The sequence below is a fragment of the Tarenaya hassleriana genome, unplaced genomic scaffold (genome assembly GCF_000463585.1).
Source record: "Tarenaya hassleriana unplaced genomic scaffold, ASM46358v1 Cleome41, whole genome shotgun sequence".
Taxonomy (NCBI): domain Eukaryota; kingdom Viridiplantae; phylum Streptophyta; class Magnoliopsida; order Brassicales; family Cleomaceae; genus Tarenaya; species Tarenaya hassleriana.
The window spans coordinates 419,184-445,583 of NW_010966933.1; the positions used below are offsets into that span (position 1 = coordinate 419,184).

At 39.1% G+C, this 26,400-nt stretch overlaps 7 protein-coding genes and 1 long non-coding RNA gene across 12 annotated transcripts; 4 read left to right on the forward strand and 4 right to left on the reverse strand.

Moving 5' to 3' along the window:
* Positions 1 to 2,248: 2,248 nt before the first annotated feature.
* On the reverse strand, positions 2,249 to 5,314 carry LOC104824777. 5 transcript variants are annotated; one of them, XR_773468.1, is made up of 4 exons: positions 5,202 to 5,314; positions 4,264 to 4,371; positions 3,406 to 4,068; positions 2,249 to 3,310 (listed from the first exon to the last, which is right to left on the reverse strand). It is a non-coding gene; the product is annotated as an uncharacterized LOC104824777 (long non-coding RNA). The 5 variants fall into 5 exon arrangements; XR_773469.1 differs by having other exon boundaries at positions 4,264 to 4,374; XR_773466.1 differs by having other exon boundaries at positions 4,264 to 4,440.
* Positions 5,315 to 5,521: 207 nt separating this feature from the next.
* On the forward strand, positions 5,522 to 7,874 carry LOC104824779 (signal recognition particle receptor subunit beta-like). Its single transcript, XM_010556941.1, has 7 exons — positions 5,522 to 5,614; positions 6,172 to 6,362; positions 6,618 to 6,700; positions 6,815 to 6,901; positions 7,062 to 7,210; positions 7,336 to 7,467; positions 7,560 to 7,874. Exons 2-7 carry the CDS (start codon positions 6,224 to 6,226, stop codon positions 7,747 to 7,749), a joined length of 780 nt encoding a protein of 259 aa, XP_010555243.1. The 5' UTR covers positions 5,522 to 5,614; positions 6,172 to 6,223; the 3' UTR covers positions 7,750 to 7,874.
* Positions 7,875 to 8,074: 200 nt separating this feature from the next.
* LOC104824780 lies at positions 8,075 to 9,199 on the reverse strand. The gene has a single exon (XM_010556942.2). The coding sequence runs from the start codon at positions 8,578 to 8,580 to the stop codon at positions 8,200 to 8,202; it is 381 nt and encodes a 126-aa protein (XP_010555244.1). The 5' UTR covers positions 8,581 to 9,199; the 3' UTR covers positions 8,075 to 8,199.
* Positions 9,200 to 9,413: 214 nt separating this feature from the next.
* LOC104824781 lies at positions 9,414 to 10,193 on the reverse strand. The gene has a single exon (XM_010556943.1). It carries the CDS (start codon positions 10,002 to 10,004, stop codon positions 9,717 to 9,719), a length of 288 nt encoding a protein of 95 aa, XP_010555245.1. The 5' UTR covers positions 10,005 to 10,193; the 3' UTR covers positions 9,414 to 9,716.
* Positions 10,194 to 11,103: 910 nt separating this feature from the next.
* Positions 11,104 to 13,821, forward strand: LOC104824782 (putative ER lumen protein-retaining receptor C28H8.4). The gene is made up of 6 exons (XM_010556945.1): positions 11,104 to 11,451; positions 12,065 to 12,264; positions 12,496 to 12,636; positions 12,723 to 12,803; positions 13,279 to 13,403; positions 13,494 to 13,821. The coding sequence occupies exons 1-6, from the start codon at positions 11,229 to 11,231 to the stop codon at positions 13,540 to 13,542; spliced, it is 819 nt and encodes a 272-aa protein (XP_010555247.1). The 5' UTR covers positions 11,104 to 11,228; the 3' UTR covers positions 13,543 to 13,821.
* Positions 13,822 to 13,941: 120 nt separating this feature from the next.
* On the reverse strand, positions 13,942 to 17,619 carry LOC104824783. The gene is made up of 5 exons (XM_010556946.2): positions 17,138 to 17,619; positions 15,269 to 15,568; positions 14,892 to 15,116; positions 14,685 to 14,813; positions 13,942 to 14,579 (listed from the first exon to the last, which is right to left on the reverse strand). The coding sequence occupies exons 1-5, from the start codon at positions 17,381 to 17,383 to the stop codon at positions 14,346 to 14,348; spliced, it is 1,134 nt and encodes a 377-aa protein (XP_010555248.1). The 5' UTR covers positions 17,384 to 17,619; the 3' UTR covers positions 13,942 to 14,345.
* A 2,751-nt stretch (positions 17,620 to 20,370) lies between these two features.
* LOC104824784 lies at positions 20,371 to 21,778 on the forward strand. Its single transcript, XM_010556947.2, has 2 exons — positions 20,371 to 21,490; positions 21,637 to 21,778. The coding sequence occupies exons 1-2, from the start codon at positions 20,371 to 20,373 to the stop codon at positions 21,681 to 21,683; spliced, it is 1,167 nt and encodes a 388-aa protein (XP_010555249.2). The 3' UTR covers positions 21,684 to 21,778.
* A 3,713-nt stretch (positions 21,779 to 25,491) lies between these two features.
* LOC109117135 (auxin-induced protein X15-like) lies at positions 25,492 to 26,298 on the forward strand. Its single transcript, XM_019203871.1, has one exon. It carries the CDS (start codon positions 25,708 to 25,710, stop codon positions 26,008 to 26,010), a length of 303 nt encoding a protein of 100 aa, XP_019059416.1. The 5' UTR covers positions 25,492 to 25,707; the 3' UTR covers positions 26,011 to 26,298.
* The last annotated feature ends 102 nt before the right edge of the window (positions 26,299 to 26,400 follow it).

Consider the following 26,400-nt stretch of genomic DNA (forward strand, 5'->3'; position numbering starts at 1 on the left):
CACAAAAATATGAAATATAAAAAAGAAAAGAATTTGATTATAAAGCACACATTCTTTTAACAAAAAAAAAACACACCTTCTTCCAAGAACCAGATGCAAATTAGCAATTACCATATTAATATCTCATTAATAGTTCATGACTTTTCAATAGATCATAATGTAAAATATTTATTAATATTACCACTAACTATTTACAATAATAACTTTTTAATTTACCAAAATATAAAATAATTATTAAAATCAGCATTAATCATCATATAACTTTTCAATCACCGTAACATTTTCCATTTAATTTATAATTAATATCATTTATAGATTTTTATAAATAGATTTGATTATTTTAATTCAAATTTATATTTTATAATAAATTATATCTTCAGTATTTTTATTTTCTATATTTAACTTAGATTTACAAATATACGTCACTCTAATATAAAAACTTTTGTTTTTATTTTTACGTGATACTTTTTGAATATTATCATTTTAATATTTAAAACTTAAAACAAAATAGGTTTTTATATAATAAAGATAAAATTATACCTTGTTGAATATGAATAATAATAATAATAATAATATGTTTACTCATTTTGTTTGTTATATGTGTCACATAATTTTTTCAAACTCTAATTACATATATAGATGATATATAGTGAAGGAGTTTTTTAAGAACCAATAAAAATAAGAAAATCTGTATGATGAGGTGGCTTCACCAAATATCTTTAAACATCTTTATTAATATATATAGATTTTAGTTTTGAGAATTGAAATCTGATTTTTTTCAATTTATAATATCTAAAAAAATATTTGATATCTTTAGATATTAAACCCAAATCTCATAAAAACGTTAAAAATAATTTTAAATTTTTTAGTAAATATCAACAATATTAAATACTTTAAAAAACTAATTGAAAATATTAATGACACTTTAATTTTTAGTGAAGAGTGTTTTTTACAATTTGTTGGATATCAATCATCAAATCGAATTAGAATTCAAGTCCAATTTACGGATAATTTCGTTTTACAAAATTAAATTTGAATCCAAATTACCTAGATGTAATAATTTTGGATACCCCTATATTTTGGATGTTCATCAATACCAAAATTAACTTTTTTTTCATAAAAATTATTATTTCCAAAGTTTTAAAAACAGATTAGATTCATTGTTAGCCAAAACCGAAATTAAGTATAATAATAATAATAATACTAAAAATCCATAATATCTAATAAAATCAAAGATTGAAGATGAATAAAAAAATGGAATTTTCATCGATCTCTTTATTGTTATCATGGATTTGCTTAGGGTTCATTTAGTTTTTTTTTAATGTAAGTATAGTAGAAAAGATAATTGAGAAGTTAAATGGTTCTTGCAATTTACTCTGGTTTCGTTGATAGTTAAAATAAAAGAAATAAACAAAATATTGAAATATATACAAAATATCTTGTAATATATTGTAATAGTCTACCAAAACAAATATGTTGTAATATATACAAGATATTCTTGTCTTCATAATTATTTTCATCATCGATCACATTGGTTGTGAAATATAAAAGTCGATAATCATTACCATAAAATAAATTACCTCTATGAATAATAATAATAATAATAATAATAATAATAATAATAATAATAATAATAATAATAATAATAATAATAATAATAATAATAATAATAATAATAATAATGCATTGTCGCCCAAATATTTGTCGGAGAAGAAATGTCGTTTGCTCCGCCTCATGTCTTCCTCCGTTGACTTCTTCTCTCCCACCGATAATGACTACAAACATCACATTCCTCTTTCTTGTCAACTAATTAGTAACATAAAATTGAAAATTATTAGAATTTGTTAGTTTTTATTAAAGATAAAATTGAAATTTTATTTAAGAAATCTAAAATGACAACTATTTAGTAGTATAAAAATAATAATATATTATCATGACTTTGAATAAAAGAGAATACTAATTTGACTAATTTAAATAAAAACTTTTGTATTTCTTTCTCGAACTTATCTCTATTCATGCTTCGATCATCGGATACCTCCAATTATATTTACTATTTCTTGAATTAATCGAATTTAATATTTAGATGGCCATTATGCCATTCTATATATATAATGTATCCATCCAACAACGACAAATTGTGTTATTAAGATAAGAAAACGGTAAATTAATTACACTATTTTGTATTATAATAATGTACTTAATCATAACCCTAGCAGCTTATTTACTACTAGATTTTGTAGATTTCACCTAAAAAAACTCGCATGTATATATCATTCAAAAGTGAAAACAGGAGCCATGAACAAAAGCATTATCAAATCGTTGATTCCGATGTGGCCAAAGCATTTTTCTCTCAGTCAAACACCAACGGCTGCTCGAACGTGAACGTTGCCACTCCGTTGCTCTCGTCCCTTGGCCTCGTCAGCCTCACGTCCGGGATCGTCAGCTCGTCTGTCCCTTGGATGAACTGCAATGTCGGTTTCACCATCATTGTGATGTGCCCAAGCTTTAGCCGATAAGAAATCACCCTCGATGATGGCCCTGTTGAAGAGGACGACACTCCATGACTGCAAGGACTGAACCGGACCACACTCGGAACGGACGAAACCGAAGACAGACGATGGCAATACCGATCAGACATGTGCCATCTCGGACTGATTGGTATCTTTGACATCAAATATTCAGAACGTTGGAGCCACACTCGGAACCTCTTTGTGTATATATGCTAGAATACGTATCTGTAAAGTTTCCATTTTCTCAGAACTAAAAGTATCTGCGTATATTGCCAATACTAGTGTGAACCAATAACATAAGGGAGAATTTCTTTCAGAAAACCTTTCTCCCATCTCTCGATCAGATCTGTATTGCTTCTGCTTTCTCGGACAAACTCAGAATTTCTAATCTGAGTTTACTAAATCCGAGCACTAACATCTGATTTTTGGATTAATCAGGTTTCACAGACCGGTGACGGACCTGAGACGCAATACAATTAGGCTTTCATCCTTTGAGAATTCGTAGTTTCACTGACTAAATTTTTGCGAATCAACAGTTTCTAAGACTTGGCCAGCAGGAGAACAGAAGAAAGCCCATGACGCCTCTCGGAGGCTGGCGATTCGGAGAAGAGACGAGCCGGATAGACGAATTGGAACAGTGGACGAAGGAGACGCTGGCATCGGAACGTCGGAGGCCAGAGAAAGCGGTGCCGCCGGAGATTTGGGCAGAGAAAGAGGGGGAAACCACCGCCATTGCCGGAGAAAGAGGTGGAGTGTCAGTGTGCGAGTAGTGTCGAAGAAGTGAAGGAGACGAGACGAGACTGCGCAAAAGAAAACGGATACCACATAAGAGGTCAAGTGGTTGGTGATATGTTGAGGGCATTTCTGTAATTGTAACTGAATAGAATCCACCCACCCACCCACCGCACAAAGAACACACGTGCTTCCTGAGAGCATGGGCTTCTTTCTTACATAACCATTTATGAAATCATAAATGGTAAATGTCGACAGTTAAAACTCGGCAGTTTAGTGGTTGTTGGTCAGTCCTTGTCGTCTTCTCTCCTGCGTAGTTAGGATATTGGCCACTAGCTACGCCACCAGAAGGACGGACCAACGTTTACTCTCTTCTTTGGAGCTGCAGTTACTCATTGCTCAGTCTTTGGACTTTCTCTACTTCTATCCTGCAAAAAAATATAAGAACTCTGTACTGATTGTTTAGTGTTATTAGGTCTCACCTTATCAGAGATAGACCCAGGAGTCTTCAACTCAAGTATCCTCAGCTTTGCTTTCTCGACAGCTCACTGCCTGCGCGGGTTATGTGGTACATGCCCAGACTGCTGTTCAAGTGGTCATATACGGCATGTAGGTGGTTCCCAAAGAATGGGTTTGGCGGCATAGATGGATGCAGTGGAAGGCATAGACATGGACATTGGATACGGGAAGGATCATGGTGTGGCCATCACGATCATTTGGTCCATAGACCTTAGCCTCTGCTGCTAGTACTGGAAGTTTAGATTCTCTATGTCTGACTTCAGCGACGCCTTCTCTTCTCTCATGTCGTTTTTCTCCTCTGTATCAACTATAAAAGGCCTCTTGTTACAGATAATACTAGTAAACAGAGGGGCAAATCATCGAGCCTATCGTCCAAATAACTATATCCAGATAGATTTCAGGGTTTCTTCATGCCTCATCATGTAGGTGTAGCACACACAGCATAATTCAGAGATTCCTCAAACTGAAACGGTATGAATCCTAGACAAAGTTTTGAATATACCTAGTAAATTTCCCATTTCAATGAAATGCTCATTCAGCTTTTCCCTCCTCAACTTCTCCTTGTCAGTCTTCTGCATCTTTCTCACGGTCACCAAGGCCATGAATTCACCTTCTGGTGCAAAAAAATGGTATCAAGGTTTCACTCTAACAAGTGTCTGAGACTTCAAGCCCAACATACCTTCAGGTCCAAAGAACATTCACCGCACATTCTCAGCTCACATCCTAGTCTCTAAGAATCAGATATAACCAGAAGACCAAAATTGATCTCTTCAAGCTAATAAGCAATTGATTCAATCCTCTCACGATCCAAGCTCACATAGGAGCACCATATCGATGGTGTCCCTAACAACTGGTTTGACCAGAAGACCAAACTCATTCCGACTTATAGTTCTTTAAGCACATCTACTGGTTGTAACCTAAGCATTGTGGACCTTACAGGGAAAAAAAACATAAGCATTGTGGAAACACTGTGGACACTCCCAGAAAGACTGATAAAACTAATCTCCGATTGCAAACCGTAACCAAAAAACAGAAATCACCATTGCTCACAAATAAATGGATAGTCTTCTCAAGATGCCAAATTGTGCAACAGGGTTTGGCGGTAAGAGGATAAAAAATCTGAGCATTTGCATTACATAACCATGACAGAAAGACAAAACCAGCGTCAGAAACCACTCGTACTTTACACAATACCATGCTAACAAAGGAATCTCCAACTTCTCATCAGAGATTCCCAAAACGAAGTAGACCTCCATAAACTAGAGCCAGTTTAAACCAACGCCCGAAATTTAAAGAAACTGTTACACTGATTCGAGAAACAATAAACTCAACAACGACCGAAACCCCAGGGAGAACAATACATTGCGGTCGTCAATTCTAGGGAAAAAGAGGGATCGCACGAAATTTGGAGAAACAAAAAAAAAAAAAAAAAACGAGTACCTCAATTTGAGATGAGATGATCGCCGGGACGGCGAGGGTTGGAGATGAGCGACTCTCGCCGGAGGACAGGGATTGATTTGGCCGAGACAAAAACGGCGTCGTTCTGAAGTTGGGCCAAGTTACTGGGTTGGGTCTAATAACTCAGACAACAAGAACTTTATACGGAAACGAAACCACGTCATCTTAGCTTCTTCCTGTAAACAAAAAAATTAAACCGGGCCGGGTTTATTTAGATTTGGGCTGAACCACAAACCCAATAACCAGATACCCCAAACAAAACAAAATATATTTTTTAAATCCTCGATGGCGTTCTGGTCAGTTATCATTTGTTCCTCAGGATCTAAAATCTTCCTCCTCCGAGGCGGTGAGCTCTTTCTTCATCGGATCCGCCGGCTTCGTCTCCGGCCGGAAAGGTCAGATCTGTAGTTTTGTTCTGTCTCTGTTCCGTTTCGGTCCGCTTACCCAATTTCCTCTGAATTTTCCCCGTAAGATGATATGATTAGCGTTTCGTGGTAGGATCTAGGGTTTAATGTTTCTGTTGGTGGAATTTGTGTGAATTTTTCCTGACAGACGAACAATTAGCCGTAGTTGCGCTGTGTACGTCTTTTTTAGGGCGAGATTATATGGGCTTATGCGATTTTTAGGCCTTTTGTTTTCACTCTCATTGCTCATCTTAGCCCCTCAAAGGGCAAAACCGCAGTTCCTGTAGTCCATTTCCGACTTCTATACAAATCTCTTTTCTTATAGAATTGAACTTGGTTTTATAAAGTGAGTCATTTCCCCGGTGTCTCTTGTCCTGTTGCCTTTCAGCTTATTCCTGGCCGCGATTGTGAGTTATGAGTCTTTGATTCACAAGTCTTCAGCTTACGTTACATCTGCATGTTTTACGTTACGTCCAACACTGTTCCATGCTTCTTGCATGTTGCTCGACTTAAATGTTGAGCTGAACTTTGGTAATTATTGTATACAGGGTGCAAACAGCTTTAGGGATTGACTGAGGAATAGGAACTTGGGATAATTAGATGGATAATTGGGAAGATTGGAAGAATCTGGCCGAGCAGAGACTGCATCAAGGAATTGAATATGTTCAACAAATACCACCAACTCAGCTGTATGCTGCAATGGCAGTCTTGCTTCTGACCACCATTTTGCTCTTATCAAGTAAGCAGTAGATACCCATTGTCTTCCCATTCTTCTTGGCTAATAGAGTTGCTTCGGTGTTGGTTGCGAGTTATGTAGGATCTCTCTCTGTGAGGATTCTTTAGAAATAAATAAGGAGATACCATTTGTTTTTGTCATTTCTTAACAACGTTTCTGTTCTTGATTATCCATTTAGAAGTTTGATTCTTTTGTGTTAATGTCTTAGTTACTGCTGCCACTTTTTTTTAATCTCTAAGTCCATGCTGTCTCTCGCAGTTCGCTTGCTAAGACATACAAAGTCCAATACCGTACTTCTTACTGGGCTAAGCGGAAGTGGGAAAACTGTGCTCTTTTATCAAGTGAGTACATGGGCTCTGTTTTCGCTTTGTAGTGGAAAATGTCTTGACTTTCCTCCAAATGTGTTTTTGGTTTTTGTATTTGGGGTGTTGATTTTCATTCAAACATTGTTACAGCTCCAGGATGGATCTGCACATCAGGGAACCGTAACGTCAATGGATCCAAATGAAGGAACTTTTGTGTTGCACAGTGAAATCGACAAGGTAAACATCCCCCTTGGTGTGTCCAAGCTGTTCATGAACCAAGACATGTCTTAGCAGAAGTTTCTATTCCTTTGTGTCAATAAGAACATTTATGGATCTAACATTGTGATGTGGAGAGTAAGTTATCATGATCTACAATCTGTGTTATCTCTTCTGACAGAAAGACAAAGTAAAGCCTGTTCATCTTGTTGATGTTCCGGGGCACTCCCGGCTTCGGCCCAAGCTAGAAGAGTTCTTGCCCCAGGCAGCTGCTGTAGTGTTTGTAGTGGATGCAGTGGAGTTCCTTCCAAATTGCCGTGCAGCTTCAGAGTGAGTACTCTCCATCACAAACACACCCACATACACTTCTGCATTTTGTGAGGAAAGCACAATCTTAAAAGGGTGCTAACTTGTGTAAAATTAATGAACACTTGCTCGGTCTTTTTACACTGTAGATATCTGTACGACATCCTGACCAATGGAAATGTCATCAAGAAGAAGATTCCGGTCCTCCTCTGCTGCAACAAGACGGACAAAGTGACTGCCCACAGCAAAGAGTTCATCCGCAAGCAGATGGAGAAAGAGATGTATGCCTCTCTCTTTCTTTTTATCCTTCCATTTCTTTATCTTTCTCCGGAGACCCGAAAATCAATCTTCTGATTTCCACGTTTTTTTGCAGTGAGAAACTGCGGACGTCGAGAAGTGCGATATCTGCAGCAGATATTGCAAACGACTTCACGCTCGGGATTGATGGGCAGCCATTCTCCTTCACACATTGCCTGAACAAAGTCACAGTCGCGGAGTCGTCTGGTCTGACCGGCCAAACGGCTGAGATCGAACAGTTCATCCGGGTACACGTGAAGCCCTAAGCCGAAAATACTGCATCGATGGACTTTTTTGTTTGAGGCTTGGTCTGTGATTTGAGATAAAGATATACTGTACATGGAATATGTCACTCGTGATAATCTGGCCATTGCTTCTACAGTTCTTCCTATCAGTATATATATATACACACACACACACATAGATATATATAATATTTGATTGCACCACAATTATAGGAAAGGCCCATTAGTTATGCCGCAAATGGTGGGATAAAGGCAAAGCACATCGGCTTTGATGCTTTTGTTCTGTACACTCTCTTGCCTTTGAGAATGTTGGGTTTCCTTTGGAATGTTTTTACAAAAAAAAAAAGACATTAAAATTCTTAATAGAAATAATTTCACACAAAGTTTACCAAACGCAAAAAAGCAATGTTCTTTTTTTCCAACCAAAAAGATGGTTATAATTTACAGAAGAGAGAGGGGACAAAAGAAGCATCAGAAGAACCACTTGTCCAAGAAAGAGGACTGATACTGAAGCAGAACCAGCAGCAGCACGATCAGCGCCGCCACGCCCCACGGCGAACTTCCTCCGTCTCCGTCGATTCTCCGGTGAGACATCGAGCCGAAGAAGGAGAAGTCGGGATTCTCCGCCGTGGAAAGCCACCGTACCAACACGATCAGGACGAGAGGGATCGCCAGAAGGAGGAGGTTCATCTGCTCTCCCGCCGCTTCCACCGCCTCTTCGAAGCTGAAGTACCATGAAGCCAATAGGAAGACCGAAGCTACTGCCAGGATCACGAGTACATGGTACGGGAGTGGTGACAGCGAGAACGAGTCCAAGATGGACGGTCCTGATCTTCTGCCGCCGTATGCCATGTCGATGATGATGATGATGATGATGATGATGATGATGATGATGATGAAGAAAAGACAGAGAAGAGAAGAGCTCCTAAGTTCAGGTCGAAGAAGAAACCGCCTTGGGCCTTAAGTCTGTCTGCATGTGCGTATTTTATGGGGAAAATATATACGAAACGCCTTTATTATAATCGTTTTAGTTAATATTTGTGTGTGTGTGTATATATCACTATAACGTTATAGATTTCGGAAAATGCACAGTCGATTACAAAAGGAAATTAAATTATATGAATATTATAAGCGTAAGGAAATTTAATATGATTTTTTTAAAAAAAAAACACGATGTATACATGTTGCTTTCTCTTTCACGATGGTAGGTAAGCATCATCATCACCACCATCGTCCATCTGCCTTCCACTTTAGTCTTTGCTTTAATTCTTAATTATATATTAGCCAATCACATCAAACGAGCAAACAAAAAAAATATATATCAAAGATGATTTTAATATTTTAACCAATCAACACTGCATGCTTTTGGGGTCTTCTAATGTCATGTATGGAATTAATGCACCACCCATTATCATCGAACATATGCATGCATGCGATTGCTATCAAATCTTCAAAGATTTACATTAAAAATAAATAAATATATAGATTAAAAAAAAATAAGGATTTTGATGTAACTTGCCATATCAAGATTGTGTTTTTGTCCATTCGAGTATGTATATATACATATACATGTAGTGCATAATGTCTTCATTCGACATAAAAGGAGAATTAAACGCGTTTTTGTACGAGTATGAATGAACATGTTAGGGTTTATCGGATTGTTGGAGTATAGGAGAAAAGTCACATGGGTTGAAGCAGTTCTATATATATGTATATCTATATATATTTACACCATCTCTAAATCAAACCTGCTAATCAAACACAAACTCTAAAACTTACAAGCAATCAACCGTCACAAAAAGTCTTATATATATATATATATATTCCAATATATAATTACATAATCTATATATAGCCACATGTTCTACAAAATGGATCAAAAGTCAAAGCTTATAACATTTACATTCTCCACACGTTAACAAATATCTATACACACGACAGGACAAGCCGCTCATCACCTTCCTTTCAATTATTACAAAAGTAATTAACTATCGGTAGTAGCAACCGCATTTCCACCGACCACATGGACACAAGTAGAAGGATGGCTTACAAGAATCTCGATACGACAGCCACCGGACGGCGAGGAGCAGAACCACCGGCACGGCGGCCAGGAGGATCCAACTGAGCCGCTCCTCCGCCGTAGCGACCTCCACTTCGAATTTTACGACGGAAGAGAGCCCTAATAGGACCAGAGCCACCGCTATCATCACCGCCACCGGCACCGGAGACGCAGCCGGTCTGCATCCCCGGCAGCAGCAGCCGTAATAATGATGCATCACCCTCCCTCCCTCCCTCCTTTTCTTTGTTTTTTTAAATGTTTTTTTATTGGGTTTGTGAAAGGGTGCTGATTTGATTATATGGATGAGAATGAATTTGGTTTTTGGATTTTATGTCGGCGTTGAATTAATTGATCAAAAGGGTTAATCTCTAAAGTAATAAATGGATTATTGTCGAGTGATATTGGAAATGAGTGCAAGGTGGTTACAAATATAACGTCAAATAAAGAAGCTTATCTTAAAATTCTCCATCCACCGATAATGACTTCCTCCTTATAGTCCTCCACTCATTATGAAAAAGTTTGCCATGTCCCATGTGCTTTGCTAATGGACAATTCATAAATAAATAAAAAATCAACCGTTATTACAAAAGACATTTCATGAATCTGTAATTAATTATTTAATCAATGTTTACACCGTTCAATATGATCGTTTTCATTAGGGGTGGCAAAAAAATATCCGAATTTCGGTATCCATCTCGACCCGAGGGTCGGGTACCCGAATTTCGGATATCCGCGGTACAATGAGATAGAGATCGGGTTTTAGTATGTTTAAAACCCAAAATTCGGGTTCAGATTCGGATTTATATTTTCGGGTCAGATAATTATCTACGGGTACCTGAATAGTTAAAAAATAAATAATATACTTTTAAATTATTACAAAATTACAAATATATCTATCAATACTTAATTGGTTTTATATTTATTTATACAAAAAATTGTCATTTTATAATCTATTTAGTTTTAATATAAATATTTATCATTAATTTTATAATTTATTTGTATGAAATATATAAATTTAAGAGTTTTTAATTAAAATTTGTATAAATCTGTCAGACGCGGATATCCGAAAAATTGTCTCAAGATAATATAATTCGGATATTTAGAGATTCGGGTACGAATTCGAGTTTTGAAATAATTCATCGGATTCAGGTTTGGATTCGGATACCCTAAAAATCCGGATACCCGACCGTTCCCAACCTAGTTTTCATTACAAAACACAAATTACGTTGAAGGCCCAAAACCAAGAATTCCAGGCTCGGCCCATTTGTATTTCGCAGACTATATTTCATTTCCAGGGCATTTCAGTCATTCTGCATTGTCGACCAAATGTTCCAAAGCCGGCCCTTTTTTCTTCATTCCGATCTCGTCGTTGAAACTTTTCCGTCACTTTCCCGAGAAAATCAGGAACGAAGCTGAAAAAGGAATATAAGAGGAAGAGGGCATGAAGGCGACAAAGACTCCGATCCACGCGGTGTGGACATGGGTGAGGAGGCAGCCGCCGAAAGTGAAGGCGTTCCTGGCCGTCGTCACGGGCATGGCGGCACTGGTTCTGCTCAGGTTCATCGTGCACGATCACGACAACCTCTTCGTTGCCTCCGAGGCTGTCCATTCCATCGGGATCTCTGTTCTCATCTACAAGCTCATGAAGGAAAAGACGTGTGCTGGTAAAAAAAGAATTCACCCTCATTAGAGTTCTTTTGTTCGTCTGTCAATCTATCATTTCTGGTTTAGGGTTTGGAAGCTGGTTTTCCTAATTGTAAATATCTAGAATCATACGGGTCATTTTTTGCTTAATTACTTGTCAACGAAACATCTCAAAGTAACAATCTTTTAAACTCGTGATGGATGATTACTTTGATTTTCAGGAAACGCTATGTACCGGGATGTTCTAATCCATATTATATGAAGAGCTTGAACTTGTTAACACCCAAAATTTAAATTTCGTTAGCATGAATCTGAAGCTGGACATAATTTGAATTGGCTGTTATTCGTTTGCAATTGCCTTGAATTGTACTTCGTTAGGATGTTAAACTCTAAAATTCTGCAACTTTTGGCCCTTGATCTTTGGTCCGAGTCATAATCTGATTACTTCCTTTTCCATTTTTTTTCTCTGGTTATTTGAAGAATCATAATGCAAATTAGACCTGGTGTTTCATGTTACTTTCAGATATATTTTGCAGAGTTCTGTTCTTCGACCCAAAAAATTTATGTCTTTTGTGTTTATTGTTAGTGTTGTCCCACTGATCTGAAGTTTTGTGTTGCTTGGATGATTTGCAGGATTGTCTCTGAAATCTCAGGAGTTGACGGCAATTTTTCTAGCTGTTAGGTTATACTGCAGCTTTGTTATGGAATATGATATACATACCCTTCTTGACTTGGCCACTTTGGGTACAACTCTCTGGGTTATTTTTATGATCCGTTTTAAGTTAAGGTCCAGTTACATGGAGGACAAAGACAACTTTGCCCTGTATTATGTGGTAAGTCATCTGGTTTTGTCTGCTATTTTGTGTCATTAAGGGGTTTTACTGAGCATGTCATTCTGGTTATAAGCAGCTATCAGAGAAATGGTTCTTTATACTCTTAACGGATGAGTACGTTGCGAGATTTTCAGAATGGGGGGGAGGGGGGGAGATCCAACTGTTGGTGTTCTAGTTTGTTGATTGAAGATTCTGCATCGTAATAATGAGTGTTCTATGTTGCTTTTTCAGCTTGCGCCCTGTGCCGTGTTAGCTGTGTTGATTCATCCATCAACCTCGCACAATATACTGAACAGGATTTTCTGGGCATTCTGTGTATATCTGGAAGCTGTCTCAGTTCTGCCCCAGCTACGAGTGATGCAGAACACAAAGGTTTGAGCTTATTGTCGAGTAGGTGATGTTGACATGGACTAGCCAAGTCATTTTCTTTCTAATTTGGATCTGTTTGGTTCTTTCAGATTGTCGAACCATTCACAGCTCATTACGTTTTTGCACTTGGAGTGGCGAGGTTCCTTAACTGTGCGCACTGGGTTTTACAGGTTTGTTTCGATCTTAGCTAAACTCGATATGGCCCTTTGTTTAAATTATTTCTCGAATTGATGATAGTGATGCCGGGTGCCTTGGCAAATTACCCTTATTTGAGACAGGAAATGCCCACTGAACTATTAAAGCAATGCCTTTTCATATTGGCTGTAGCCATTTAAAAATTTAAACAAGGGTTTACAAATTGGCTGCAGTGGTTATTCCTATAGGCAGAAAGACATGTTTCTTTGCATTTGGTACCCGGCAAATGCCTGGAAAGACTTTATACTGTTGCTTAAATGTTTGCCCGTAAAGTCGCTTGCTGGGACAAAACAATTTTTTCGGTTCAACAGATGTCAGTAATTGGTGAAAGCAAAGAAAATGAACAAGCATTTGCAAACGTGGTGTTTATCTGTGTCTCTATTATCTTTTGGGATTTTATCCATCGATCAACTGAAACATAATCTCATTCTTATTTCTGGATCCAAACAGGTTTTGGACACACGTGGTCGGTTGCTGGTAGCATTGGGTTATGGACTGTGGCCGTCAATGGTTCTCATATCAGAAATCGTTCAAACCTTCATCTTGGCAGATTTCTGTTACTACTACGTGAAAAGGTACACTTCCCCTGCCTGAGTTCTTTAATATATATCCATCCATTCATCGTTTCAGTTCTTTCCACAAAAACATTTCCCATTGTTTCGCAGTGTTTTCGGAGGGCAGCTCGTTCTCCGGCTCCCGTCTGGCGTTGTGTAAGTTTAAACGTAGAGATGGTTTGATGACATATACATTTTGATGGAATTGGAAATGAAAATTTCAATAGGAAATTGGCCGAGGGAATGGCTCTGAATTGAGTTATCGTGTTGTATATTAGAGGGTGATTGTTCAGAGACTTGTGTGGTCGATATATTCTACTGTGATTGAGACCGTACTGAACGGATTTCTCGGACCATCATCATTTCATTGTCGGATCTTGTAGGATCTTCGTGTCGTGGTCCAAAGCATTAGTAAAGATGCGCATATGATACTTTGGTCCGACGGTTTACAACTCTAATTTGCAGCAAGCAGCCTAACAATATAATGTTTTTTTTTAATAAATGAGGAAAACAATGCCAAAATATTTAGAATTTTGTACATGAGATGGCCAGGTAGATGTTGAAGGGAAATTATTTATCTGTTATATATTTGTTTGTTGTCGGGTAAGGCATGGAATATCCACACACACATCCATCGAGATTGTTACATTTATAATTATGGAAAAGAAATTAACAGGCGTATTTAATTCAATTTAGGTTAAAAGAGCAAACGTCACATTTCTCCCGCTGGAGTTTCAGGTTATGAAAAGATCGCCCCTAAACTTTCGATCCGCTCAAGAAACCCCTCAAATTCACCCATGGCTCTCTGAATCCATAACACCGAGAGACTTTCCAGAGCCAACCAAAGGACCTTTTTGTAAGGAGAGATTTCCTCATAAGCTAAAACTCCGGGGTAGAAAACACAAACTTTGCGTTTCTTTTTGTTTGTTTTTTTTGTCTGAGTAATTTATAATGGTATATTGATTAGTAAGAGGACTCCTCCTCCTCCTCCTCCTCGGTGGAGGGAGGGAGAAGGGTGGAGGAGGTGAGAGGCTCGTGAACCACCGAGTTGGAAGACACAGAGATGGGTTTCCCCTCAAGCTGCAGCATTATACTTCCCAATATTTCCGCCATTGTCTTCTTGAATTCTTCTTCCTTCACCATCTTTCCATCGTCTCCGTCCACCATCTTCACCGCCCCTGATATCACTTTGTCCATCTGCAAAACAAACGAGCGAGGGCATCATACCCTTTAGCTAAAACGGCTTTAACTTGCATAGAATGCATATATATATATATATATATGGGATCATCGTTCATATACCTGATCAACGGCGCCGAGAGGGGGTAAACCTGCAGAAGGGGCAACAGCATCAAGCACCACCCTTAGGTACTCCTTTGAGATTTTTCCATGGCGGTCTCTTGGAACCTTCTCCAACGCCATGTTCAGCGCCTGTTAAAACCAAAACAACCATTTCCATTTAATCTTGTCATGTCGTGTCAGAGAGTGTTAGAAAACGTTTGATTTTACCTTGTCAAGTTCAAATTTGTTGGAGAGAAGTCTCCTGATTCCGCTCCCGTCGAAGGTGTTCTCGCTGTGGGCGACGATCACGGGCTGTTCTTTGAGCCGCTGAGCCACCGCCTCCGCCACTTTCTTGAATTCCTCCAAGAACCTCTCCTGCGAGACGGGTTTCTCCCTCTTGATTTCTTCATCAAGACAAGATTCAAGAATTCCTTCCACGATGTTGCTCATAACCTGGACACAGACAAGAAAACAAAACACACTACTGCTTGGACATGACAGGGCTGATAGTTTCTGTCTCACTCAGTTCATAACACCACGATGGTTTCATTCAGTAAGATACCCAAACAAGTTCCAGAAACTAACGAAGAAACTGACTCACGTACCCATGGATCGTTTGCTGGGGGCATCCCGTGATCAACCGAGAGCAACTGGAGAGCTTTGACGATGCAATCGTAAAGGGAAGAATCCGAAGAATCAAACTCGGAAAACAGCGACACGATCTCAGATTCATAGCCGGGGCTGCTTATAAACTCCGAGAGATCCTCACCGTCCATCCGAAGGATAACGATCGGATCGCGTTTCAGACCGGCCGCCATACCCAACAGAATATCCGACAGAACTTCTTTGAACTCAGCTTTGCTCACTTTCCCTTGGCTAATTCCATGCGTGAACTCGCTCAGAACCTGTAACGAACGTTAAACAAGAAGCACATAGTAATGTAGCGATGAAATACAGCAGAGGGCTGGCTTTTTTCAACGATTTTAACCGATTTAAGGGCGAAAATAAAAATCCGATCCCATCCAGTGAAAATTAATCATCGTTGGGTCCACCACATTGGATATTTTCCAGGATACGAATCCAAATGCATGCGAAATGACTAAAGCTTCAACGTGTGCCCCGTGGCCGATGGCAATATTAAGACTTTTACCTACAAAGCATGACAAAGCAACTAAATCTTTTCAGCTTATGTATGTATATATGTATATATACCTTCGAGACTCCATTTTTTAACCATGAAAATTTCCGTGGGAATATAAACCATGCATAAGATATCGACAAAAGTCATGTAAATTTTCTGAATTTTTTTTGGTTAAATGTAAATTTTTATATAAGATTTCGCGCTAACGTTGTATATAAAACGGCATTTAACCAATCATAGGACTCTTATGTAGAGACTCCATATGATTAGAACAATATAATATATAAAAAAAAACGTAGAATTCCTTCTCTCGTCGATGTGTAATATATCAAAATGTTTGCGGACGCTACCGTAAAGTTTCTAAAATTTGATGCGCTATTTACCGCATTTGACTTGCACACTCGCATGCAATAAAAAAAAAGTCCAAGTGTATATATATATATATGATCAAATTGAAAGACATGCATTGCATATATTGGCAGCAAATTTAAATGGACAAACAAATCCTATGCATATTCATAATTAAACAAGATTATGTTAGCAAATTAATGACGATGATGAAAGGTTAAGTATAAGCACTAAATGACAAAAGTGAGCATATTCCAACAAACGAAAGAAACATTATAATTGATAACGCATCAGTGCCAAGAGAGGAAGGAAAAAAAAAATCGGTCATTGCATCGTCTGCATGTGTATAAACATAGAAGTCGGAGCCAGGTTCGGTCCGAATAATACAAATGAAACAAAAAAAAAAAAAAAGACTTTGAAAAATACGGAAAAAGCCAAATGCGAAAAAAAGAAAATAATTTAATAAAGTGTCCCTAAGGAAAAAAAAAGGTTTTCAAAGCGTAACGTCATAAAGATATATAAAAAAAAAAGTCTCACGACAGACTCGGGCGCAAAAGATGCGACCACCGACCATCCTATAAAGATATTATCTTTGGAAAATTTCTCGATATGATAATTAAAAATAAATTAAAAATGGGAAGCCAAAAGTTTTTAAAAGAGGTCACGAAGACGGACGCGTGGGGGCTGATTTTATTACAAGACAAGGTTTGGGATAAGGTCGCCGGCCACTAAGCTATATATATTAAATTTGTAATCAATAGGTTTATATATACACATATATTAATACTAAGACAGAATCTTCGGGTCGTAAAATATTGCAACCATATATAACAATAATACTAATAATAAAAAACGTCCATAGCCTACTAGGGTTAATATTAAATAAATTTGGTCGTCGAAATTACCAAAAAGGACACCGTACGAAGAGATTGGCAGATGAAAATTACAAACAATGAAGGGTGAAGAGATGAAAAAAAAAGGGTACCTCGGAGTAAATGTTGTCGGAATCAGGGTTGGAACCATGAGCGGGCAGACCAAGGGCGGCGCCGATGTCGGCAACGGCAGGTTGTAACTCCGTCACGGAAAGCCGACCATCTTCGTCGCGGTCCAGCTGCTTGAACTTGCGGTCTACGTACTGGTCGAATACCTTCTCGTTCTCCACCAGTTCCACGATGTCCGAACCGTCCAATACCTGTTGCTGCTGCTGCTGCTGCTGCTTGCCTCTCTCCATTTATTCTTATTGAATCTTCCCCAATCCCCTTTTTTTTTTGGTGTCGTGGGATTCTTGTGATCGAACTCGTGATCGAAGCACGAGAAAAGGGGGCACAAAAGTATGTGTTTGTTCTCTGTTCGGGTCTGCTGTGGCCTGACCGTTTTATATATATGTGTATATCAGAGGGAGTGTGTAATGGTTTGATTTTACTTTTGACATTTTTGGGTTCTTATTTTTATTATTATTTAGGTTTAAAAGATTTACGTAATCAAAACATTTATAAATTCACCACAAAAAAAAAACATTTATAATCCCCGTGTTAGGTTGGCAGCCAGTTTGTTCGGTTCTTTGAGTTTGGTTTCGCCAAAATGTCTATGTTCGATTCATCCTTTTTTCAAATTTAGTTTGGATACATATTAATATCTTACGATAAAATAATATCATTATATAATATATATTTCGTCACTATTACTTTTCATTGCAACTGCAACATAATCAGTTCGCTAAAACTTATAATCCTAAATATTACATGCATCTTAGATCTTCTTTATACGAAAGAGAAGAAATTAGCTTATAGCAATTAGGGAGGGTTATTTCGATTTTCGCTATGATTTTATTGGAAATCAGTTTTATTATTTTTTTAAAAAAATTATATATATCCGAATTTTATATTAGACTTGGTTTAGGTTTTGTTTTTAATGACATGTTTTTTTCCCCTAAAAAACTACAATTTTTTTGCTCAAATTTAATTCTGAAAATATTAATAGCTATTCGATTTAACTCAAATCCATCCGATTAACGTATAATCGAACGGAATATCCACCTTTAATAGTTGTTATGTTCGTAAAGTTTTTTTAAAGCAGGAAAATATTAAAAATGTAAAGTTTAATTGATGGTGACGTGTCAATTTCAACAGAGGAATGGAGAACAACGAGTCCCCGAGGGCCCGGAAAGAGAGAAGTGGTGGAGCATCGAACAATCTCGACCACCCATCTTCCATGTGGTCCGCATCGCGCGCACGTCACATGCCGTATTTACCCCCACATTTTGGATAAAGATTAAAAAGAAAAGAAAAAAAAAAACATTTCACCTTGCTGAATTATTTATTTTACACGTTCCCATTTTTAACCCCAAAAAAAAAATGCGATATAGATATCGAAAGTGATTACTCCACACGCCCTTAGGCCATAATCAATCTTCCACGTGTCACGTATCGGGCGGACTTCTGACATTCTCTAGATTTTATGATGACGTGGCAATCATCCGTCCAGACAAGTCAGTCGATCGGGTTCACTGCCCTACCCTTTCGTCGGCTTTCTTATATTGATTTCCTTGTGCGGCCCGGAACAGAAGACGGTGTCGTTTTGTCACAACGGGAATCTCTTTCGGCCACTCGTCGCCCGCAAATGTCAAAGCGGACCGCCCAGACGGGGACTACATATGATACTGCGTTTCATGATACCACGAGATTAATATAACAAAAAAAAACAAAAAAACAAAAAAACAAAAACAAAAAAAAAATATAACATATAGCATTATCAGTTATTAATTTTCTTATAACCAAGAAGTTTAATGAGCATTTCACCATTTAATCTCTCTATATTCGAAATCAGTTTTTACTTATGAAATTAATTGCGTCTCCTCCTCTTTATTAACTTTATTAACGCTAGTAGTACCATGGTTTCTCTCTCATGTTTTTTTTTTTTAATAATTAAATGCCATTCACAATTTCACAATATGTTAATGGGCTACATGCCATTCGTCGGCGAGACTCTTATCTTATCCACATAATATAAGATTCTATTTTTGTCCTCTATATGTTAAAACGAGAAAACAAAAATTATATTATTGGTTTTGATTACATCAACCACGAAAACAACTTTCAGATATCCGACATCTTCTTCTTATATTAGAGAGACTTTCACTTACTTTAACGCATATTCCATTTCATGAAGTATCTAGCTTGAAGGATCGAAAAGAAACAGACGTAGTAATTAAATGTTTATTTCTTTTTTAAAGAAGGTAAACCTTTCGTGTCTAGTGGGTTTCTATTATTGCATGCAAAAAAAAAAAAAAAAAAAAACCTACGTGTCCTAACATCTTTTGTTGGTATTCAAAAAAAATCCTATACCATCTTTAGAAAAAAAAAGAAGACAGAACGTATAAGATCATCCTCTATGATTGAGGTTAGCAAAGTTTGTGAAGATTTCTAAGATATTTTTTTTCCTAATCTCCGTATAGGATCTATTGGAGCTGAGAAATAAAAATATATTGGGGACAAAGGTAGGGGTGGACGTTTCGGTAAACGGTTCGGGTTCGGGACGAGAATAAATCGGTTCGGTTCTTTCGGTTTTACAAAAATAGGTACCAATCGGTTTTTATATTGTATTCAGTTCGTTTCGGTTTCGGTATCGGTTCGGTTCCGGGTTTTATTAAAAAAAATGATAGATTTTCTTTAAAAATATTTAGTTTTTCGGGATTTTTAAAGTTCGGTTCGGTTCTGAAAAAATTCGGTTCTTTAAAAATGATACCGTTCAGGAATTAAGAACGGTTTGGGGTCAGAAAAAGTACCGTTTTTTCGGTTCGGTTCGACCGGTTCCGAAGAATCGAACCGAAATGCCCAGTCCTAGACAAAGGGATGATAATAATAGAGATTTAGATGGAAAATGTGTGAAGTTTCTAGATCACAAAATACATATATTATATATTGAATTAATATGCATATATATCTAGAAAAACATGATCAAGTTATTAAAGGAAGATATCCTAATATCTTTGCATATCCATTTTCATATCTTTTTGTATATATTGTTTCGTAACTTCCTCCTTGACTTGTGTCATCTAGTTGATATCACTACGTGTATATATCCTCATGCATTATTGGAAATCAATACAAGGGAAACCATATTTTCCAAATCCTATTACTATCGTATATGGTATCAGAGCACATCTGATCCGAAAATTCTTCCGCAGCCGCCGCATCTTCAGCTCCCTCTCCGGCCACCATGTCCACCGACGCTGCCACATCTGCTGGCTCTGTTCCTCCAGCCACCGACAATGTGCTCCCATATGATCCGGCGAATCTGACAGCACCGTTAATCAATATCAATGTCGTGAATGTCACCAAACTTTCGGCGACGAATTATCTTACTTGGAGCCTACAGTTCCGATCACTTCTCGAAGGATACAATCTTCAAGACTTTCTCAACCCAGCCATGGATATTGCTCCGACGATAACAGAAGCCAATGTCGAGAAAACCAATCCGCGGTTTTCTCCTTGGTTTCGGCAGGACAGATTGATCTTCTCGTCTCTTCTTGGATCAATCTCCCTCTCCTGCCAAGCATTGATTGCGCGTGCAACAACCACCAGCGAGGCCTGGACCACCCTCGCCTCCACATACGGCCGCTCTAGCCGAGGCCATATCAAACAGATCAAAGACACGATGAAGAGGTTCACCAAAGGCGGCAAATCAATTGACGAATACATGCATTTCTTCAAATGCAAGGCAGACGAACTCGCACTCCTCGGAAAACCGCTCGACCATGAGGATCTGGTTGATCTCATCCTCGCTGGCCTAAGTGACGATTTCAAACCCGTCATTGACGCGATTAACGCCCGAGACTCTCCCATCTCCTTTGTTGAACTTCATGAGCGATTGCTCAACCATGAATCGGTCCTCCTCAGTGTCAACAATCACTCCTCAGTTCTGCCCATCACCGCCAACAACACGCAATCGCGGTCTCATGAAGCTTCTTCCCGTCCACCATGGCAGCACCAACCGAGAGCATCTTCAGATTCTTCTGCTTCACACAACCGCAAGCCTTCTCAAGGCTACAAAGGAAAGTGCAAGCTTTGCGGCGTTCAAGGTCACAGTGCGAAACGCTGTCACCTTCTCCGCTCCCCTGGTGGTCCTTCGCTGAATCAACCCTCTCTTTCGCCATGGCAACCTCGGGCTCATCATACATCTCTCGCTGCTCCGCCGACCCCTCCAACGTGGCTCTTGGATTCCGGTGCCTCTCACCACATCACGTCGGACTTGACCAACCTCTCCCTTCATGCGCCTTACACCGGTGGAGATGATGTCGAGCTTGGTGATGGCTCAAGCCATCCTATCACACACTCGGGTTCTATGTCTCTCACCTCTCAATCCATTCCTTTTTCCCTAACCAATGTTTTATGTGTACCAAGCCTTCGAAAGAATCTTATCTCTATTCACCAACTTTGTAACACTAACAAAGTTTCGGTGGAATTTTTCCCTTTGCATTTTCAGGTGAAGGATCTCGAAACGGGAGTGCAACTCACAACCGGAATGCTTAAGGATGGTGTGTATGAATGGCCACAATCCGTCCCCTTCTCCTCTCGGTCTCCTAAAGCTCTTTCGTCAATAAAGACTTCCTTCTCGGATTGGCACACTCGGTTAGGACATCCATCCGCCGAAATTGTTAGTCGAGTCATTAAGTCATTTTCCCTTCCATTGTCGTCTAAACACTCTCATGAGTTACCTTGTCATTCTTGTGCTATCAATAAAACACACAAGCTTCCCTTTCACTCTTCGAGTCTTATTTCTACACGTCCACTCGAAATTATATTTTCCGATGTTTGGACCTCCCCAGTTTCATCATTTGACAATTTCAAATACTATGTGATTTTTGTCGACCATTACACGAGATATACATGGTTTTATCCTCTTCGACGAAAATCACAAGTGTTCGAAATTTTCCCGAGGTTCAAGTCACTTGTCGAAAACCGTTTCAATGTTTCAATCCAAACTTTATATTCGGATAATGGGGGTGAGTACATAGCTCTTCGTTCCTTTCTTTCCCAACACGGGATCTCTCACCTCACCACACCTCCTCATACACCCGAACACAACGGACTTTCGGAAAGAAAACATAGACACATCGTTGAGACGGGTCTAACACTTCTTTCCCAAGCTTCGATTCCCGTTGAGTATTGGACATTTTCATTTCCCACAGCCGTTTATCTCATTAATCGGCTTCCCACTAAAGTCCTAAACCACAAATCACCTTTTGAGAGTCTATTTAAATCAAGTCCGAATTATACCAAACTTCGAACATTCGGATGTCTTTGTTTTCCATGGTTAAGACCTTATTCCAATCACAAATTGGATCCACGGTCGATTCCATGCACATTTGTCGGCTACTCATTGACACAAAGTGCATTTCTTTGTCTTGATCCACAAACATCTCGTGTTTACTCGTCTAGACATGTTACATTCTTCGAGTCCACCTTCCCTTTTTCCAATCTCTCAAAACCATCGTATGTACCTCTAGAAGAGTCTTTCTCACCGTCTTCATCTCCGCCATATTCCCTCGTCCGTGGCTATTCATCTCCACCATTCGACACCGCTCCACATGTGCTCCCGCAACGAGAAACTTCGCCGGCCAATGCAGCATCACCAACACATACTCCTCTCTCGGAACCAACCTCTCCACCATCTATCCCACCGACCTCACCACAAACCACACATCCAAACAACTCCCCACAAACAGCCTCCGTACCATCATCCTCACCTTCTCCATCATCGGCCTCTAATCCTACAACACAACGAGCAATCCTTAATAACCATCCCATGACCACTAGATCCAAAAATAATATCTCCAAGCCATCACACAAATATGCTAACCATTCCACAACCATACCAAACAGGGACATAGAACCCACCACGGTGTCACAAGCTCTAAAATCGCCCCATTGGAGACAAGCCATGACGGAAGAGTTTGACGCTCTAGTCAAAAATGGCACATGGGATCTTGTACCCATGAAGGAGACATATAACATTGTTGGTTGTAAATGGGTTTTTCGGACTAAACGTCGTGTTGATGGTTCTTTTGATAGGTGCAAGGCTCGGCTTGTTGCCAAGGGTTTTCATCAACGGCCGGGCATCGATTATCATGAGACATTCTCACCGGTAATCAAACCCGCTACCGTACGACTTGTCCTTAGCATAGCTACCACTCGACGTTGGCCTCTCCGTCAACTAGACGTGAACAATGCCTTCCTTCAAGGTCGTCTCCACGATGATGTCTATATGGTTCAACCACCAGGATTCGTCGACAATGATCGTCCCTCTCATGTTTGCAAGCTTCACAAAGCACTCTATGGACTTAAACAAGCCCCACGTGCATGGTACAATGAATTGCGGGAATTTCTTCTTGGCTTGGGATTCTCAAACTCTCTTGCCGATACATCGCTCTTCATCTTCAACAATGACGGTATCATCATTTTTCTCCTCATCTATGTTGATGATATTGTTGTTACCGGCAATAGCTCCGACCGTTGCCAACACTTCATCACCATGCTCTCGGCCAAGTTCTCCTTAAAAGATCTTGGACCCCTTTCGTTTTTCCTTGGAGTGGAAGTTTCAAGGACGTCCGACGGCATCTATTTAACGCAGCAAAGGTATATTACCGATCTTCTCCAACGAACCAACATGCTACATGCCAAACCCGTATCAACACCGATGTCTTCGACAACCTCCCTTACGTTGAATGCGGGTATTGCTCTTGATGATCCTTTGGAATATCGAACCATTGTTGGGAGCCTCCAATATCTACACTTTACACGTCCGGACGTCTCCTTTGCCGTCAACAAGCTTTCCCAATTTATGCACAAACCAACAACGGAGCATTGGCAAGCGGCAAAAAGGGTTCTTCGCTACCTTGTAGGCTCCACACGTCTCGGGCTTTTCATGTCCGCATCCAACTCTCTTCGTCTACATGCCTTTTCCGACGCGGATTGGGGCGGTAATCGGGACGACTTTACTTCGACTAGCGCTCACATTGTATATCTCGGTAATCATCCTATCTCATGGTCATCCAAAAAGCAAAGGATTGCCGCACGCTCGTCTACCGAGGCCGAATATAAGTCAGTGGCATCAACGGCCTCCGAGGTTCGATGGCTTACATCTCTATTATCTGAACTTGGTATCTCCACTCCCTCTCAACCGGTCATATATTGCGACAATGTGGGTGCCACATATCTCTGCGCAAATCCTATTTTTCACTCACGCATGAAACATGTGGCTATTGATTATCATTTCATCCGAGGATTGGTTCAAGACGGTACTCTACGTGTCTCACACGTCTCCTCACATGATCAACTTGCGGACGCCCTCACCAAACCTCTTCCCCGAGCACGGTTTGATTTACTTCGTCTCAAGATTGGTCTCGCACACGAGCCTCATCTTGCGGGGGCATAAAGGAAGATATCCTAATATCTTTGCATATCCATTTTCATATCTTTTTGTATATATTGTTTCGTAACTTCCTCCTTGACTTGTGTCATCTAGTTGATATCACTACGTGTATATATCCTCATGCATTATTGGAAATCAATACAAGGGAAACCATATTTTCCAAATCCTATTACTATCGTATAGTTATTACCATATTATTTTATTCTTCTCAAACATTTTTTTTATGGCTTCACTGAGAAAAAACTGTCTACTCTCATCACTTTCCCACGCGTACACTGCGAAAAACCCTTTTGGTGTTTGAATCTCCTTAGCACTCAAAAGACCTCTAACCAAAGCCTTTTTTTCCCCCGAAAGTTTCAAAAGGCAAGGTTGTTGTTTTGGTTATACGAAGAATTTGATTTGCTTTGTAAACGAAAGACAGTTCAATATATATATAGAAGTCAGTCAATGATGAACAACTTCTGGGGAATGATGAAATGAAATGGTGCCCTACAGGCAGGGTTCACATGGCTTTTGTCTTCCACCTGCTAAACTGAAAATTATACGGCTGTCTTAATGGATATATATGACCAACGGTGGGACAAACCAATTAAAGATTACAGCTTATAAGAGCTCCATGATTGAATTCAATTTGGAAATCATGTGGGGACTTGAAGTTGTTCACCAAGAGAACATCGAGTATCAAAGATCATATGATCATGTATGAACGGTCCATGGACATAATTAAGAAAACTTGTAAGTTCATTTTGGATCGCATAAAACCCATCTGATCTGACCATGTATGAGACATGGGCATATGCTTTTGTCTGTAGAAAAATGATCAGAAGAGGGTCACCTTATTAGGTAGTTGTCGTGCTAATTAAGCTTAACAAGGCAGAGAAAGCTCTATATCACCACCAACATTTCTTGATGGGGAAACAGAAAAGACAAAAGCCATGTGCTGATGATGTTTTTTGGCTAAGTTTCTATAAACCCATGAAGGCATACCTTCAATCTATAAATGCGCCTTTCTGAATCTCTAAGCTTCACAAATTCTCAACATTTTCAGGAAAACAAGAAAAAAGAACTGTCTGAATCATTGTTGCAAGTAAAAAAAAACAGAAGATCTATATTTCAAGTTCCATGGCGATTAGGGTTCCTCGCTTGCTTCAGACATCAAAGCAAATCCTCCGACAAGGAAAATCATTCTCACACTCAAACTCTGTCGATGTTCCAAAAGGGTACTTTGCAGTTTACGTTGGAGAAATCCAGAGGAAGAGATTTGTGGTTCCGATATCGTTCTTGAATCAGCCTTTGTTTCAAGATTTACTAAGAAAGGCGGAAGAAGAGTTTGGGTTTGATCACTCAATGGGCGGCCTCACTATCCCATGCAGTGAAGAAACCTTTGTCGATCTCACCTCTCGACTCAACAGCTCACGACGATGACTCACTCCTTAGTTGATAGACTTAGCCGTCCATTCTTGTACAAATTTTCCATCAGTTTCTTCCTTTCTCCTGCCCCATGAGAAGAGTGAACATAAAAATCTCTCCTGGGAAAGGAAACTGATGTGACTGCTTTTTCCTCCCTCGCGTTTCAGTGAGTTTGCAATTGATCTAAAGATCTTGATTAAATCGGTGTCTTAGTGCATCACCATTCAAGAAATCCAATCTTGTACGTTGTCTTCAAATTAAAGAAACATTTCAGTTCAGCGTTATAAGCTGGTCTTGGTTTTTCGTGTTTTTGCATTACCTATCAAAATCTCGGCACGCGTATGCGCTTGAACTTGTGATTTAAAATCTTCTTTAAGAACAAAAAAAAAAAAAAAAAAAAAAATT